Genomic DNA, 18516 nt, shown 5'->3' with positions numbered 1-18516 from the left:
ACCCAAGAATGAATGCAAGAACCAAGTCTCCAAAACAAAAAAGTTTTTATATATTCCTGTGAGCTGCATTTATCATATAAATCACATTCACCATACATATTTATTGCCATGACATTTTGCTATTCTTGTGGTCCCTTAATTTTGCTTTTAATTAAGGTTTTTGTCCCCTTTTTGATCTTTAGAAAAATTAAAGTGTGGGATCTTGTAGCTGCTCTGGACCCCCGTGCTCCTGCAGGGACTCTCTGTCTACGGACCCTTGTGGTAAGAGCCTCATTGTTAAGAGGGGGTTAGGGAACAGGAAGGAGAAGAAATTAAACATTGATGTGCTGTGGAATACAGATCTGGATGTGGTAGTTAGAAGCTCACAAAACCTACTACTAAGTGGAAAGGCAACCAATACATGACAATAAAATATGTTTATATAGCGCCTTTCATCCAAAAGTGCTTTAGAGACTATATATGGAGAGGAATGTGGCAGCTGTTTAACAGCTGCCTGCACACCTGTGCCTGCAAAAAGTGCCGTGGGAGTGTGTGTGAGCCCCCGGTCAGCCCCTACCCAGCTCTGCAGCCTCCTGCACACCTGTGCCTGCAAAAAGTGCCGTGGGAGTGTGTGTGAGCCCCCGGTCAGCCCCTACCCAGCTCTGCAGCCTATCCAAGGCTTGCTGCCTCCAGCACCGTGAATCCCGGCTCTTTTATTCCTCATATACCCCCTTGCCGTGAACATCTTGACATTTGAGGAAAGAAGTGACTCAAAAGGAGGAAAGTCACCTTTGAAAGCACTAAATTCTTTATCATGGTGTTCACCAAACGCCCGGATGAGAAAATGGCCTAAGGTTAAAAGCTGCTGCCATTCGAAAAAGAAGATGAGGTGGGGCACCAGGGAGCACAACTCAGGAAAAAGATGAGAGCTAGCATTTGAAGCCCAGTGCTCTGAATCCTAACTCTCAACATTTGGTGGTCTCTGCTCCAAGAGAAGAGAGAGAGAGGTGGGGGGAGAGAGAGAGAGAGATTTCTTTGTCTTCCTTGTTGAATTTAAAGCTCATTCTTGCAACACCAGACCTGCTTTACCTGCATGTTTCACACATGATTTTTAAAATGTGTACTTTCATTCATTTACAATTAATCTAAGTGAGGTATAATTTAAATGCAGCAAAATCTACCCTTTTTCAGTGTATTTATTCTGAATTTTGCAGTGTGTAAACACCTCAATCGAGATCTAGAACATTTCCATCACCCCAAAAATGATGCCCTTCGTACCAGTCCCCTCTTCCCCCACCCCTAGCAACTATTCATCTGATTTCTTCCCAATGCTTTTGCTATCTTATGAATGTCCTATAAAGTAAATCATATAGTGTGTAGCTTTTTGCATTTGGCTTTTTTCACTTCAGTTGAGATTCATTCATGTTGTTGCCTGCGTTCATACTTTGTTCTTTTGTATTGCTGAGTAGTATTCCATTGTGTGGGTGAGCCAGTTTGTTTATTTGCTCACCAGTTGAAGGACATTTGGAATGCTTCCAGTTTGGGGTGATGCTGAAAACATCCCCTTAACAGATTTTTGTGTATACATATTGTTTTCCTTCCTCTTAGGTAAATACCTAGGAGTGCAATTTCTGGATCCTATGATAAGTGTGTGTTTAAATTTAAAAGAAACTACCCAGCCATTTCCCAAAGTGGCATTTTGGGAGTTCACAAATGCAAACCATTGTCCCATTTTTCCATTTCCCACATCCTTGATAGCACTCGGCATTGTCAGTTTTTAAGAAGCATAGCCATCTGGGTGGGTGTGTAGTGGTTGTAGTTTTAATTTGCATTTCTGTGATAATTAATGGTATAGAACATCTTTTTATTTGCTTTTCTTTTATGAAATGTCTGTTCAAATCTTGTCCTCATTTATTTATTGAGTTGTCTTAATAAGTTTTAAAAACCGACTTATTGAGATAAAATCGACATACAATATAGAGGACATATTCAAAGTGTACAACTCAATAAATTTTGATATGTGTATATACCAGTGAAACCATCTACTTCAACCAAGATAATGAACATATCTTCATGCCCACTCTGTAATCTCTCCTTCCCATCCCACCCCCTTCCTGCTACTCCAGTCCCCAGGCAGCCTATTGATCTGCTTTCTGTCAATATTGATTAGGTTGCATTTTCTAGGTTTTATAAATGGAATCATACAGTACGTCATTTACTCTTTTTTTGTCTGTCTCTTTTCACTAAGCATAATTATTTTGAGATTCAACCATGTTGTTGATTTATATCAGTAGTTCATTTCTTTTTAAAAAATGCTGAGCAGGTACTCCATTGAATGGTTATACCATAATTTATCCTTTTGCCAGTTGATGAAAATTTGGGTTGTTTCCAATTTGGGGCTATTATGAATAAAGTTTTTATAAACGTTTGTGTACAATAAGATGAACATATGCTTTCATTTCTCTGGGGTAGTTCATAGGAGCAGAATAGTAAAGTCATATGTTAAGTGTATTATGTTTCATATTCTTAGAAACTGCCAAACTGTTTTCCAAAGCAGTTGTATCATGTGATAGTGCATGAGAGTTCCAGTTACTCCACGTCCTCACTAATACTTACTACAGTCTCTTTGAGTCATTCTAGTAGTATGTCATGGCATCTCATTGTGATTTTAGTCTGCGTATACCTAATGTTAATAATGTTCAGCATCTTCTCATGCGTTTATTTGCCATCTGTGTATCTACTTTGGTGAAGTATCTGTTTGAATCTTTTGCTAATTTTTTTTAATTGGCTGTGTTTCTTATTGAGTTTTAAGATTTCTTCTACATATTCAGGATAATACAAGTCCTTTTTAAGATAGGTGATTCACAAATATATTCTCCCAGTCCATGTTTTGTTTTTCATTCTTTAAAGAGTACCTTTTGGAAATTCTTCATTTTTGTTAAGTCCAGTGTATCAACTTTTTCAATTACGGATTGTGTCATTTTACAGTTATATCTAAAAAAAATCTTTACCTAATCCAAAGTTGCAAAGATCTTCCCCTGTATTTTCTTCTAGAATTTTTATAGTTTTAGGCTTTACATTTTGGTCTATGACTCATTTTGAGTCCATTTTTATAGATGGTACAGGTATGGATCAAAGTTCATATGGGTATCCAATTATTCCAGCACTGTTTATTCAAAAGATTCTCCTTTTTCCTCAGAATTACCTTTGCAGCTTTGTCAAAAATCAATTGACTATATTATGTGGGTCTACTTTTGGACCTATTCAGTTCCATTGATCTTTTTGTCTGTCATGATGCCAGTATCATACTTTCTTGGTTACTGCAGCTTTTTATTAACTCTTGAAGTGTAAGTCCTTCAACTTTGTTCCTTTTCAAAGTTTTTTGAGTCCTTTGAATTTTCATGTGAATTTTAGAATCTTTTGCCACTTTTAACAACCAAAAAAAAAAAAAAAAGATGAGATTTTCCCTGGGATTGTGATGGCTCTAGATAAGTTTGGAGAGAATTAACTTCTTAACAACACTGTCTTCTGGTCCATGAACACAGTATCTCTCTCCATTTGTTTAGGTCTTTAAATTTCTCAACAATGTTTTGTAGCTTTCAGCGTAAAGGTCTGACACATCTTTTTTCATATTTATCCCTGAGTATTTCATATTTTTAGTGCTATTGTAAATGGTATTTTAATTTTGGGGGTATTTAAAATTCTCAATTTCTGAATTGTGCATTACAAACATATAGAAATACTGTTACTTCTTTTGCAATGTGTGTACCTTTCATTTCTCTTTCTTGTTTTATTGTACTAAGACCTTCCGTACAATGTTCAAAAGAATTGGTTAGATTGGATGTCCTTATCTTGGGGAAAAGACAATTGGTCTTTCACCATTTTGTATATACATGTATAGAGATATATGTTAGCTGTAGGTTTTTTGTTGGTACCCATTATCGGGGATTAGGAAGTTTCTTTGCATTCCTAGATTGCTGAGAGTTTTTATTAGGAATGGATTTTGTTAACTGCTCTTATGTGCATCCAGATGTTAAACCCAATTTTATATCACTATGGATCCCATGAACATTAAAAGGATAGTAATCAAGGAATACTATGAACAACTCTATGCTCCCAAATTTGATAACCTAGATGAAATGGATCAGTTCCTTGAAAGATATAATCTTCTACAACTCACATAGGAAGAAATAGACAATCTGAATGGGCCAATACCTATTAAAAAAATTGAATCAGTAACTAATAACTTTACAAAACAGAAAGCACCAGGCCCAGATGGGTTCACTGGTGAATTCTACCAAACGTTTAAGGAAGAAATTATACCAATTCTTCAGAATCTTTTACAGAAGATATAAACAGAGTGAATACTTCCTAAATGAGGCCAGCATTACCCTCATACCAAAAGCAAACAGAGGTATTACAAGAGAAGTACAGATCAGTATGTCTCATGAACACAGGTGCTAATCTATGAGCTCATTTACTTCTTGTAAAGAATGTAAAATGGTGCAACCTCTATGGAAAGCAGTTTGGGGTTTCTCAAAATATTAAAGATAGAGTTACCATAGGATCCAGCACCCTCACTTCTGAGTATATATCCAAGAGAATTGAAAGAAGGATCTCAAAGTGGTATTTGCGTACCCATATTCCTATCAATGTTATTCACAGTAGCCAAGAGGTGGAAGCAACCCAAGTGTTCATCAACAGATGAATGAATGAACAAAATGTGGTATATATGTACAATAGACTATTACTCAGCCTTAAGAGGAAAGGAAATATGGTCACATGCTCCAACTTGAGGATAATACTTGAGGACATTACTTTAAGTGAAATAAGCCAGTCACAAAAGACAAATACTCTATTATTCCACTTACGTGAAGTATCTACAGTGGTCAAACCCAGAGAGTAAAATGGTTGTTGCCAGAGGTTGGGGGAGAGAGAAATAGGGAGCTGTTGTTCAATGGGTATAGAATTTTAGTTTTGCAAGATGAAAAAGTTCTGGAGATTGTACAAGTGTGAATGTACTTAACACTGAACTGTACATTTAACAGTGGATAAGATGGTAAATTTTATGTGGTTTTTACCATAATACAAATTAAAACATTTTTAAAAATAAGGTAATAGGCAAACACAATTATGAGTTTATTAGGTAGGATTTTTTGGTAATATTTTAAACACTTCGCTTAAAATCTAAGTGTAGTTTTGTCACCGTCCTTATATTTAGTGATTTCACAATAAAGAAAATTTCCATACATATTTAAAAAGTAGCAATATGCCAGGAAAATGAAGTGATTCTTTAAAAAATTCTCATCGAAATATTAGCTTATTGAATCCAACAATGTATAATACATATATGTATGTGTGTGTATGTGTATGTGTGTAGACACACACACACACCATGACCAAGTGGTATTTATTCCTGATATACAGAACTGGTTTAATATTCAAAAATTCAACTGTTTAATCCATCACAAAAAGCTAAAGAAGAAAAATCACATTGTTATATCAGTACATGCAGAAAAGGCATTTGGCAAAATCCAATGTCCATTCATGGTAAAAATTCTTAACAAGATAGGCATAGTGGGGGAACTTCCTCAACTTCAGAAAGAAAAATACAAATGGAAACTCCAGTAACATCCCAAAATGTCTAAAATTAAAGAGTGATAGTATCAGTTTGTTGGTGAAGATGTGGAGCAACTGGAACTCTGATGCATTGCTGGTGGGAATATAAATTGGCACAACTTTTATAAAACTGAAAAGAATTAAAACTGTTTCCCTGTACATGCTAAAGCTAACCATGTACCTACTCTGTGGCCCTGCAGCTCTGCTAGGTGAAATGAGAGCATATGTCCTTCAAAAAACATGGACATAAATGTTGCTCATAGCAGCTTTATTAAGTAGCCAAAACTACAGTCAACCCATATGTCCACCACAGGAGAAAAGATAAAATGTAGTGTGTTCATACAATGGAATGGCAACCAGTAATTTTAGAAAAGAATGTTGCATGCAGTAACGAAGAGGCATCTTGCACTATTGAGTAAGAGAAACCAGGCACAAAAGAATACATGCTCTGTGAGTGTATTTATATGAAATTCCGGAACAGAAAAAATGAATTGATGAAAACATTGGGGTGAAGGTAGTATTGAGAAATAAGGAGCATGAGAGCACTTTCCAGGATGATAGAAATATTCCACATGGTCATCAAGGTGGTAGTTACTGCTAGTGTGCACTAGAGCAGGCTTGTTGTACCTGCTGGTGAGAGACAGTTGTCAAATTTTCATGAGTTTTACAAGCTGGTTGACCTCACATGGATAGTTTGAAATTAGCCACTGTAGGAATTTATACACCATAAAAATATGTGAATGCTTTTACAAATTGGGGAGAATTAGTTGATAAACATTTACCAGCACACCTCGTGTTACTGCTCATCAATCCCTGGCCTCTGATTGTAGAAGAATCCAACAGATACAGAAAGAAGATAAAGCCAGGGAGGTACTGAGGAATGTTCTCATTCGGCCTAAACCAAGGAGAGTTAGCAGTGAGAAACTATCATATTCTTTGACATGTCTCAGTTCTAGTGAATATAACTTCGATTGTACAAAAATCAGCTGCCCAGTATTTGACTTTTTCCATTCTGCCTTTAACCCAAATTGCTTTTTCTCTGTGTTCTTGAAATAGCTAAATATTAGAGGTTATCATCATACACATAGTCTTTCCATAGACTTCTTTTGACATGTTGCTGAATTTGTGTCCTTTCGATTTTGAGTAGTTCAAAAGTTTTTATTTCTGCTGCTTTAGGAGCATTCTGGAAGAGTTTTCCGACTCCAGTTTGATGAATTCCAGATTGTCAGTAGTTCACATGATGACACAATCCTCATCTGGGACTTCCTAAACGATCCAGCTGCCCAAGCTGAACCCCCCCGCTCCCCTTCTCGAACATACACCTATATCTCCAGATAAATAATCATACAGTGACCTCATACTTGCCCAGGTATGAAAAAGAATTGTGTACATAGCACTGTGGGTAGGAGATGGAATATTGGCTGTTGCTAGCTCATGGAGCCTTCTCATACCCTTTATCTCTCCAAATTCCTGTAAAGCAGGTGAAGCAACAACATGAGACAGGGCTGGGGCTGCACACTGAACACTGTCTTTCATCAAGGTAGCTAGCCTCAGTTCTAGATGATTCTTGATCTAGATTTAGATGATCCTTGTGTAGTAGAATGAATAATTTCTGTCCCAATTATCTAATAGGATTGTTAAGAAAATAAAATGAGATTTGGATCGGTTTCAAAAGTAAGAGTTAGCCATAAGGCCCGTGACTTTGTAGTTCTCAAATCAAACCAGTTCCTATAACAGAGACCCTTTAAACCAAGTAAATAATGTGTGAATAGGAAATTTCTTGACATCTCTTGGCTGACTTCTCACGGCTCTGCCTTGTCCATGTCATTGGATTATGAATCATGGCTTTTTTATCCTCCTCCCCACTCCCCACCTCCGAAAAGACCTTGAAAGTAGCTCTGGAGTTGTGACAACTCCGTGTATTCTCCCACTCAAGTCTCCAGCCTCCCTCTGAGGCAGGAGAACATCCTACGTTTCGTCTTTATCTATGTGATGGTATATTCAGATCACACCAGTGTCAAGCAGTTCAGAGCCATTAATTAGGTTATCATTGGGTTGGGGAAGATGCACTGCTGGGGAATGTTGCTGTCATTGTGATTTCTTATTTCCCACACTTACCTTGGTTCTATAGCAGAAGTACCGATTTAGTACCCTTTTCTGCACATCTTTTTGTAGTGGTTCTAAGTGGGGGGATCTGTGCCCTGCTGGACTCACTTCAGTGCTCACTGTTCTCACGGAGGACACACTATTTCCCATCCCTCAGCCAGGTCGCACAGGCAGGCTCAGGTGAGAATCCTAGATGTGTGCCCCAGGGCAAGCAACTTCCAGAGCCTTGGTTTCTTTATTAGTAAGATGGGTTGCAATCCCTACCTCGCAGAGCTGGTATTGATTGTATTGAAATGTCATATGTAAAATTCTTAGTGCTCAGCACAGTGCCTAGCACAGAACAAACCCTCAGTAAAAAGTGGTCATTGTTAGTCATACTGTAATCGTCATGTACCTATCCCCTCCTTTTGCCAGAATTTTCTCTTCATTAGATTATTATGGCATTTTGCCATTTTTAATCTTCCTGGCTCTCTGATTGTTTATGTCTCCTTTCTCCTCTCACCCCTGAAACATAGACATCCCCTAAGAGTGTGTGTTGGACTTTTTTTCCTTATCAAAGCTTCCTGTTGGGCTGCTTTTTCTCTTCCCGAGGCCTCAGCTCTCGTCTCAATGTAGACGACCCTCAAATTTGTATCTCTGGTCCCAACCTGTCTCTTAATCTCCAGGCCACATTACCAACCACCACCTACATACACATCTGTCCTTGAAGTTACGAGGAGTGTGTCTGGTGCACAGTTCTAACAGTCAGACTTTCCCCTCACCTACTCTGCCAGGGCCCTCCAGCCAAGTGGCCAGACAGCTTCACCCAGCTGCCCCACTTCTGCTGGTGGCACAACTGTGCTTCTGGCCACTCAGGGCCAGAACCTCACCATTACAGGGAGCAGGTGAGATCTTGATGATATACCCACCACAGTCACTCTTAATCTCAAGGCGTCAGAGCCACTCTGTACGAGTGCTGCGGCCCGGAGCATGTCCGAGAGCCCCACCATGTCCCCAGGCAGGCTGTGTAGCCCTTGACAGAAGCTCCTGCTTGGCATGGGCAGAGAGCAGGTGTTAGGAAGGACCTCTGAGCCTTTCTCCCAATTGACAGCTAAGTTAATATTCTTCTCCTCTTAGAGCAAGTGAGAAATGCAGGGGAAGGGACTAATGACTCTGTGCTCTGTTTTCACACAGGACTCATTAAAGTTGCGGTATTTAACATATCTGCCAATACCAGGATGAGCAACAACAGTAACAATCAAACTACTGCCCACTCCCCGGACTAGCCGAGGAACGGGGCTTTGAGACTCCTGTTGGGACACAGTTGGTCTGCAGTCGACCCAGGATGGTCTACTCAGCACAGCTGACTGCTTCCGTGCTGCTATCAGAAGATGTCTTTTATCTTTTGTGAATGATTGGAACTTTTAAACCTTACCTCCCCTCCCCTCCTTTCCTCTCCGCACCTGTTTTTCCTCATTTGGTTCCAGACAAAGATGACTTATAAATATATTTAGCGTTTTTGCCAGAATTTCTCTTGCTTTGCCATTAAGCAGAAGAACTAGTTTCCCTATATAGCCTTCTGGGAGACCAACTTCTAGGGGACAGGGGGTACAGCTTCAAGCCAGACAGCACCCAGTTTCTCCCTGTGAACTCCAGGAATGCCCAGCACCTGGCAGGATCAGCCCAGCCCCACTGTGCTTAGAAGACAGCTGTCTATATGGCCTTTGGGGCAAGAAAGAAAGAAAACAAAAATACACACTGGAAGACCTGAGCCTCTTTCCTCTCATCTCTTTCTGTTTCTGTCCCTCTTCTCCTTTCCCCTACTCTCCTTCAACCTGTTTCTCTGCGGCACCTGAGAAGAAAGTATGAAAAGAGGTTCTCAGTTAACATGAGGCAAATCAGCGAGAAAATGCCAGCCACACTTGGAAGAGCTAAATGCTGTTCGGTGAAAATTTCAAACCCAGGCTTTTGCTGCAAGTGACCCTGTGTGGCAGCAGTGGGTACTTAGAAGGTACTCTCATCATATTTGCAACTCTTCTCTCTCTCCTTCTAACAACACCCCCCCTCCAAAAAAGGTGGGGGCGGGGACAGAAATTGCCTGGGCTCCGTCAATGGCCGCATCTTTTCTGGACTCAGCAGTCTCCTCGATTCCATGTAGAGTGTGGAAAGGAGTTGCTGATTGCATTTCCTCTCATTAACAATTAGATGTGTAATAAAAAGCATTGTACTTCATCTTAAATCGCTGGTAAGGCTCAGCCTAAAGAAAGGTTTGAAATGGCCAGAGCCAGTCGCGGGCTGCATTCTGCATAATGGTTCACATCTCTGATTTGCTCATCAGGGTGTGTGGGCACCCAGCACCTGTGTCTTTGCCAAGACCACGATCAGAGTAGCTGAAGAGGTAGTCAGAGGTACAAGTGGATTTCTTTCTCATTTAGAACAGTAAATATCATCTCTCAGAAAGCAAGCTAATCATCTCAACCCTGCACTGCGGAACCTTCCTCCTGCTTTTCCCAAACCCAGTGTTTACAAAAGGGCAAAGCTGCCAGAAAGAGGATCGCGTGAAGTTTGGCACACAGGGTTTACTAATGGGGCAGAAACTGCCGTCTCTTTCCTTTTCTTCCTCCTCCGGCCTTATCTAACTCTTCACTCTCCACAGCCAATGAAAGTTCTCTGAAGTTGGCAAGCAACATAAACAAATGGACCTCAGCAAGGGCCAGGCCAACCTGGCCACTTAAAAGGCAGCCGTATGAGTGTTGGGCAGGGCGCATGCGCCACCCCAACTTGGGAACACAGGGAATACTACCAGCATGTGCCCAGCTTGTTTCCCAGGGGAGGCCCAGGGGCTGCACCAGCCCTCTGTGTGGTGTGGGCACACCCATCACAGGTCCAAGGCCACGCTGCAGTCTCTAATTTCCCTTGGAAGCTGAGCAGTCAGGCCTGTTATTTCTGTTCCGAAGCAAAGCAGTTGAGTCAAAGAAAGCCCCTTTTTAACCAGCTGCTGTAAAAACATCAGAATGGAATCCAGTTACAAATGACCTCAAAGCCAGACCACCTTTAGTTCAGCAAGGGGGAGAGGGAGAGAAAGCCATCTTGCCCTTCCCTTCTGACCTGAGGGAATGTTTTTGTTATGTATTGAGAGGCAAGTTATGCATATGCGTTTTTCCTTTCCGGCTTCAGGAGTGCTTCTAAGCTTTTGGTTCCAGGTTATATTCAGAAACTATTTCCCAGTGTAATATGTCATTGCCTGGGAAATAGTTTCTGAGTATTAATTAATTAATTAATTAATTAATTCCCTTCCCAACCACCCAAATGCTACAGAGAAATGTTTTCTATTTAGCTGTCATCAGAGTTCCTTGTCTCTTGTGTTGACTATTTTTGGCTTTTTGTTTGGTTAAGGATTTTGCTACAGGTGAGACAGAGGGCCATCACCTGAGTAACAACACAGGTCAGGCATTAAAGAGGCATGGATTGCGAGCTGTTTGAAAATATTGTCCAATAGCCATAACTTTACTAGCCCTTCTGTTATATGCTGCTATTTAAAAGTGGGAGCTGTTGAATATTCATTGGTGCCCGGGGTTTTGCTCTCCCATCTAGTTTCAGTTGAAGGTAGATTATTTCTCAGATTGTTTTGGAGCTTGTCCATTACATCATAAATAAGATCAAGGGTGGACCCTGCAGTCTGGAGCCGTTAGCTCCATCAAGCATGTTCTCCAGTTGTCCTTTGCTGCTGATGGAAATGGGAATGAAGTTAAGTGGTCTGAAAAACTGAGTCAGTCGCATTTCTCAGCTCTGGGGGTCATTTACCAGTTCATTGTAGAAGAAATAATCAGGTAAGTAGAAGTTCATTTCCAGAGAAGGTAAACCCCACTTACCATCTCTGCATGATTTCGGTGGGAATTGATTATCACTAATCCCCAACTGGGCTGGAATAAATGTAAAGTTTGACCTTTTTAAAAAAGAAAAGAGAAACAAAGAAAGTCTCAATACATTGAAAGGAATGGTAGAAAAAGAGCCGAGGGAGTCTCTTGGCTCTGAAATGGCATGTCTCCATTGTAGATTAGTCTCTTCTCACTAAAATTCGGTGTGCCCCTGAAAGAGGTGTTTCTTAAAGATGGGAGGGAGCCCCTTCAAAGGTGGGCACACAAGGAGCGTGGGCATGCACCCGCGCCTGCCCCCGGGAGCTCTCTGGGCACGCGGGAGCTCTCCAGTCACACCGGGGCTGTTTGGACACAGCCAGCATGCCTCCTGCACGTGTGTGTGTTTTCACTGCTGAGAACATCCTTTTCCTTTCTTATGTGCAGCTTGAAAGTGGACATGAATTGTGAATGGAGGCCTTTTACACTTTTCCCTTGGCAAAATTTTTTCTGGTGACTCTTCACCAGAAACTTCAGAGACAGGACTCTCTGGAACTGTATTGACAAGTAATAAAGTCTGGCCCTCATAACTTGTTTCTGAACTGGAAAAAAAAACCCTGGGACCCCTAAATCATTCTGTTTTCTGCTTGAGTAAGAAAAATCCTTTCTATTTTTCTTTCGTAAAGTCATAAGCTGAAGAGAAGAAAATATGCACTCTTCTCGTCTGCCGTCTCCTGGTACCCATTGGTGGGAACAGCTGTGGTTGGTCTACTCCTTACTTAGCACTTGATTGTATGTGGAAACCAAGGGCTTGGGATGGAGGGGGGGTGGGGATTTTGGAAATAGGGTGGTTTTTTTCTTTTCTAGAAGTAGATTAGATACCTTGGTCTTGTTGACCTTTTTGGCATCTTCCATTTATGTTAGATGATAATACGTTCCTGCCTGAAGTGCGAGGAGTCCAACCCAGGATAGTGTAGGCGTGAGAGCCTAGGCTGCAGGCTTAATTCAGGAGGAATCCAAAGGTACTTCCTGGTGGGAAAAGGGATGCTTAGATACCCACCACCTGTGACCATCTCGCTCTTTGATGATCAGGTTTACCATATGACTTTAATCCACATTTCTGATCTTCCCAGTTGGATGAGCTGAACAGACTTTCCAAGAGCTGGAGAACATGAAAGGGTGCCCTTGCTTCTCCTTGCCTTCCTCTTTTCCCTCCTAGAGTAGCTCTCACTTGTAACCAGCACACCCAAAGCCTGCAGGCTGAGTTCATCTCCCTGGGCTTCAGCCACATAGCTGATCACTGGCAGACCAGAGCTCCTTACTTTACCATTGGCTCAGCATAATCAGTGCCAGAAAGATAGCCATCTCTTGGGTACTAAAGCTGATTTTTGCTTCTGCTGTTTTTATCTGTGGTTCATTTGTGACTTTAGAATACTTGGAACTGAGGAAGGAAACCAAAAGAGCACAATTATGGCTGCCTGATTTCCCATGGAACTTAATGCATTGGTATCTGGAAACCTCTTCTGTTGGAAGTTGTGTACCTATGATCTAAAATTTCCTGGAGGCATATGACCTCTGAAACATGTGCTCTCCAGCCCACCCCGCTCTCTCAGCTGGTGGTTGGCTGTGTGTGTATTTAAGGATCAGTGTGGTAAATGGCATTATAAAGTGTCCCTTTCCCTCTATCCCTTTCTCTTCTTGGACACTGAAGGAAAAGACCAACAAGGAGGGTTAGACCTTTGGGTACCAATGAAACTAACACCTTCCCAAATCAGTGATCACCCAGGCCCACCCAGACTGTTGTGAGGAATGTTTGCTGGACTCCAGCTATGGGGCAGGCCTGGCAACAAGTGTGAGCCTCCCTGAGAGCTTTCAGTTGGCTCAGCCCTCTGTTCTCTAGACTCTTTTAAGTACTGACTGCTTTGACTTCTGTGGTTATGTTATCGTGATGTGTAGTCAAGGTACCAATATGTTCACAACCTAGGATCATGGTAAAATAGTGTGTTCTGGTTTTTTTTTTTTTAACTGTTCAGAAAAAAGTAACTTAAATTACAAATATAAGATTAAAGTGAGTTTTCTAAGTGTCTTGTCTCTTTGCCCCAACATCAAGAGGACAGTGAGTTTCAATCTATAAATTGAGGGAGTGCACAGATACCTTTTAAGATAATCTGACATGAGAAAACATTTAGAGAAGTCAGGGCCAAATGGTGTGAAAAAATATGGGGCCCCTGGAAGACAATTAATGTTCCATGTTGAATTAAATCAAAGCCAAAGTGATGTCTAATTTGGGAACTGGTCACTATATAGCCTCAGCCTGTCACAACCCAGCCAGAGCCCAGAACTTAGATTTTCCTCTGCCACCTCAGTGACTGAGAAGATGGGTTACCCCTGCTTCCCATTTGATCAGTTTCTGGAAAGGTGAGCTCACATTCAGGAGCAATTTCCATGGAAACTCCAACAAGCTACAAAAATGAAGGGAGCAGGGCACCTGGCTGACTTAGTAGGTAGAGCCTACGACTCCTGATCTCCGGGTTTTAAGTTGGAGCCTCGTGTTGGGTGTAGAGATTAGTTAAAAAAATAAAATCCCACCCCCTTCCCTCCTTAAACCAAACCTTGGCCAAACCTTGGAAGATGGGTACAAGGTTATAGGCATAGCCAGACCCCCCCACCACTCCCTCTTGTTTTCCGTCTGTGGGCTTTTAGTGGTAGTGTTCCTCCCTGCTTGACCAGGCTCCTTGGATCTGTCACCCTGTGGTCTCAGTGCCCGCCATACCTGCACTGACACTGTGGTCATGGGATCTCTCTCAGACTGTGAGATGACAAGGTCCCAGTGCAGAACTACCCTGCTAGAACTGAAGGCACATCAGACCCTCAGGCACATCTGGCATTTTGCTAGTGGGGAACCTGAGTAGCAAGACAGCTGGCCTCACATTGCCTGAGATCACACTAGAGTCTCCACCCTAACAACTAAGGACGGAGAGGGAGGAGTCAGCAGAGACCACCCAGGCCACTGGCATCTACTCAGTTGTCACTTACCAGCTAGGCTCCTGAGCCCAGAATTGAGCAGAGGCTGGGCCTGGGTTTTATGGGTCTCTCCTTCAAGCTGATGTGTAGGATGTGCCCTTGGAAGACTCAGCCTTGTAGTCACTGTGTCCTAAAGCGAGGCTGGCCTGGAATCCCTCTCTCCTTGAAACCTAGAGCTGCACCACCATCGGCAATGACGAAGGGAGGAGACCTCTCTTCTTCCTGATTGGCTCTTGCCAATTAAGAGCATTTTATTAGACTGCTAATTAAAGGTACTTCGTTAGCAGCGGGAGAGGCCAGGTGGGTGCCTGGTGAGATGGAGCCGAAGCCAGGAGAAATTGTTTTCCTCCCCCCATGGAAGCAGAGCCTCTCAGGGAGCCCTCTCAGTCCCCCAACTTTCCTGCTGCGCCTGCCACACCCCTTGCTTTCAATTAGCAGCTCTGAGGGGAATGAGGTTATTACCAAGCCCAGGTGGAGAGCCCTCCCCTGCCTAAGTACACATGAGGCCCCCGGGGACTGCCCCAGTCCAGCTGCCAGTCTGTCCCTGCACCTTGTTTGGAGTGACCCAGGGAAGGAGAGGCTAGGCCACCCAAGGGTTTGTGTTTGTTCTCCCCACTGAGGAATGGCCCACCGGTCCCCATCACTGAGACTATTGTTTGGTGAACAGGATGACCAGTCAGTTGATCACATGGTGTGAATCCCCATGCCCCCTTCCCCTCACCAAGGCTCACTGTGCTATTAGGAAGTACAGTCTTCCTTCCCATCCCTTTGCAGGAGCTGAGCCCACGTAGACCCAGAGTGGGCCCGAGAGGAGGAGGGGCTGACGGGTGTACAATCCCAGCCCCAAAAGACCCTGAAAGGACTCAAGTCCTGAGCTCATCACACATGGAGGCACTTCCTCTGCATGGTCCACATGAGCCCAGGCAAGTCCCTTTCCTCCAGCAAGAGAGGAGGGCCTGGCTATGACTTAGCATAGGGGGCTGGCGTGCAGGGTCAGAGTTAGCCCCTTTCCAGAACCCTCCCTGTCCCATCCTGCTGCCCTCCTCACCCCCTCACTTAACTGTAGAATTAGCACCAGCCCAGACTGGGAGGGCAGATTTATGGCTAAGCTTGCCTCCCTCCATTTAACCCGAGGCCGGCCCAGGCTCCAGACACTAAATTAGATTTTTGACAATTAGAGAGACTAATGGGCACATAGTCATCCCCAGAGCCAGATATCCAGCAAGGCCGTCTTTTAATATCCACCACTGCCCAGCCAGCTCCTCCTGGCCGCCCTCTCTTCCCAGATGGGCGTTTCTCTCCCGTGCCCTGTACCTCTCTGCCGGGGCTCTGCGTGCACTACTGAGGTTCCTCTGGTTTCTTCTCCCTGATTTTCTCCCCCGCCCCACCTTCCCCTGCCCCTTGCCCAGTCCCAGCTCTGTCCTAGGGCTCTGCCTCTCCTCACCCTTGGGTCACTTCTCCACCTCCACCTACACCAGGACCCATCCCTCTAATCTTCCCATCTGCTCCCAGCAGACTGCAAGCCCTTTGAGGGCAGGGGTTTGTGCCCTGTCCATATCCTATATGCTCAGCCACCAGTGGGTTCTCAGTAGACATTTCCTGAACCTGCCTCTCGTCCTCTTCCCCCTGAGCCCTTGGACTTCCAAGGCCGCCCACCTGCCCTCCCGGCCCCAGGCCCAGCCCTGGCTCTGGCCTGGCTCTGCTCCAGCTGGGCTGGATCCCCCTTCCCTGACTCCCCTCAGCTCTGGCCAGTCTTGGGCTGGGCGGGTAATGAGATTGCAGTAAGTGGTGTTGGGGGGGGGAAGCTGCTCACATTCACTCAGGCAGACTCATAGCTCTGTCAGGCTGATTGGTCCTGAGTGGAGGCGCAAACGGCCCCCCACGGACATGGTGAGATTGGTTATAAAATTACAAGCATTTGTTCTGCTGTCAGTGGCCTTCCCTCCCTCCCCTCTGCCTGCCTGCCTGGGCTCCCCGCCCTCCCCTCCCCCAGCTCACTCTCCCCTGGGGTCAGCCCACACACCCTGAGGGACCCTGGCCAGGGGCCACCACAGGAGACAGAGCCAGGAGACAGGCTGTCGAGCTCCCCATCAAGGCAGGCCTTCATGCCTTGGCCCTAGGATGGTTACAGCTCAGGCTGGTCTCAGAGTGACCTGACCCTGTGCTCAGTGTTTCCTATTCCCTGAGGGTAAGTGAGGGTGGGGGCCCAGGGCAAACAGGTCTTGGAATCCAGATGCCCGCTCAGATCCCAAGTAGAAGGTGTCCTGAGCCCAGGCCTCGCAGACAGCCAGTGACCACAACTTTTGAGGTGGCCCTGGGCAGGTGGAGGGGTGTGGAGCTACCCAGGGTACTCTTCTCTTCATGTGGCCAGTCCCCCTTGTCCTGTACCCTGACCCCAGATAAGGACAAATCAGGCCTCAGGATAGTACCCCCGTCCTAGTCCCTGACACCTGGGCCAGACCTGAAAGCTAGAATGGCCCACCAGATCCCCCACTATGGTTACTCTATACAAGCTGAATCCCCATGGCCTGCCCCCTGCACTCATCCTCTAGGGCCAAGGGTTGATGGCCATGGGTCCCTCTGGCCTTTGCAGGGGCCCTATTACCCACAAGCTGGTATGCCCTGAAATCCTCTTTTGTGCTCTGGTGATACTCTCACAGAGATACCCACTCCTCACTGGCTCTGCTCCCTTGCCTGCCACACACCAGCCCAGTCCCCCTCATGCTGGCCTCTTGGCCTCCTTCCACCCTCAATCCTCCAAGACCCCAGCCCCTGGCCCTTGCCTGGCCCTTCAGCCCCAGCCTCAATCTCTGCCTGTCTGTCTGTCACTGTCCTGTCAGGAGGCACCAGGACATCCTGTACCCAGCTGGGGGCTGCTGCTGAGAGGACAGTTCCCCAGCTCGAAGTAGGCAGCTTTTGGGGGCAGCATGTCCTGGCTGCTGCACTACAAGGTGCCTTCCTGCCATCCATCATTCATTCTCAGCCTGGAATGTATTTGCTGTAATTACATCTTTAATTAGGGTGGTGACGGCTCATTGTTCACCAACAATGATGGATCAGATCCTCCTGCTTGCCATCCTCCCTCTGTCCAGCACCCTCCAGGTCAGCTCTCCCCCGACTCTGGGGTTGGGAAGAATATGAGAACCTGCTCTTACCTCACTGAGGCCCAGAGCAGCCATGAGTTCCACCCCAATAGTGATTATGTCCTTTTAGACCCCTGGGGACTCCCAAGGGACTGGTTAGACCCTGATACTGCCACTCAGGGCTCCCTACAAAAAGGCAAGGCCACCAGATATCTCCTTGGTCCAAATTGGCCCGGTTGGGGGGCGGGGGCTATATTGCACATCTCCACCCCCAGGCTGGGCCCTGGGCCACACATTCTTCATCCACAGGGCTGACAAGCAAAGAAAGCCTTCCAGCTCTAAGCTGTGGGTTATATGGGTGGGCAGTCCTATCTCCAAGCTCTCCTGTGCACTAACCAGGGTCTCCAACCAAGGCCTCCACTGCCACAAGCTTACACTAACCCAGGCGATAGGTCCAGGCCCACGTCCGCACATGGTGGATGCTCAATGACTAAGTGAATGAACACCAGTGAGTGAGCAGAGATGTGTCCTGGGAGGGCGGGTCTTAGAGCTCCTCATTACATGCCATGGACTGGTTGGAACCCAGGCTTTGCAGAGGGGCCAGGATAGGCAGTTAAGGCCCAGGACCCTTGAGGAGGACTTGCAGGGAATAAGAATGCCAATCTGGGTTAAAATTCCAGCCTGGCACCTACTGGCTCTGTGACATTGGGTGAGTTCCCTACCTATGTCTCAGTTTACTCATTTATAAAATGGAGATGAGAGCAGTGCCCTATTTCATAAGATGGCTGCAGATTCACTCAGCTACTGCACATACAGTAGAGTACAGGCTAAGGTGGTAGCAGCTGCGGGGAAAGGTGGCAGCTGAGCCGCTG

General features: G+C 44.8%; 1 protein-coding gene across 7 annotated transcripts in view; it reads left to right on the top strand.

Annotated features, from left to right (window-relative positions):
* The window catches only part of BTRC (beta-transducin repeat containing E3 ubiquitin protein ligase), a 168815-nt gene extending 155209 nt beyond the window's left edge, over nucleotides 1-13606 (top strand). For all 7 annotated transcript variants that reach the window (XM_008708423.2, XM_008708343.2, XM_008708279.2 and 4 more), the window contains 3 exons: nucleotides 183-261; nucleotides 6775-6967; nucleotides 8878-13606. In XM_008708423.2, coding sequence (XP_008706645.1) covers nucleotides 183-261; nucleotides 6775-6936 — 241 coding nt within the window. In that variant the 3' untranslated portion in view covers nucleotides 6937-6967; nucleotides 8878-13606. The remainder of the gene's footprint in view (nucleotides 1-182; nucleotides 262-6774; nucleotides 6968-8877) is intronic.
* Nucleotides 13607-18516: the final 4910 nt, after the last annotated feature.

The sequence above is a fragment of the Ursus maritimus genome, unplaced genomic scaffold, assembly GCF_017311325.1.
Source record: "Ursus maritimus isolate PB19 unplaced genomic scaffold, ASM1731132v1 scaffold_7, whole genome shotgun sequence".
NCBI classification, from domain to species: Eukaryota; Metazoa; Chordata; class Mammalia; order Carnivora; family Ursidae; genus Ursus; species Ursus maritimus.
The sequence above is the reverse complement of the archived record's forward strand: the minus strand, read 5'-3'. Positions and strand labels throughout refer to the sequence as shown.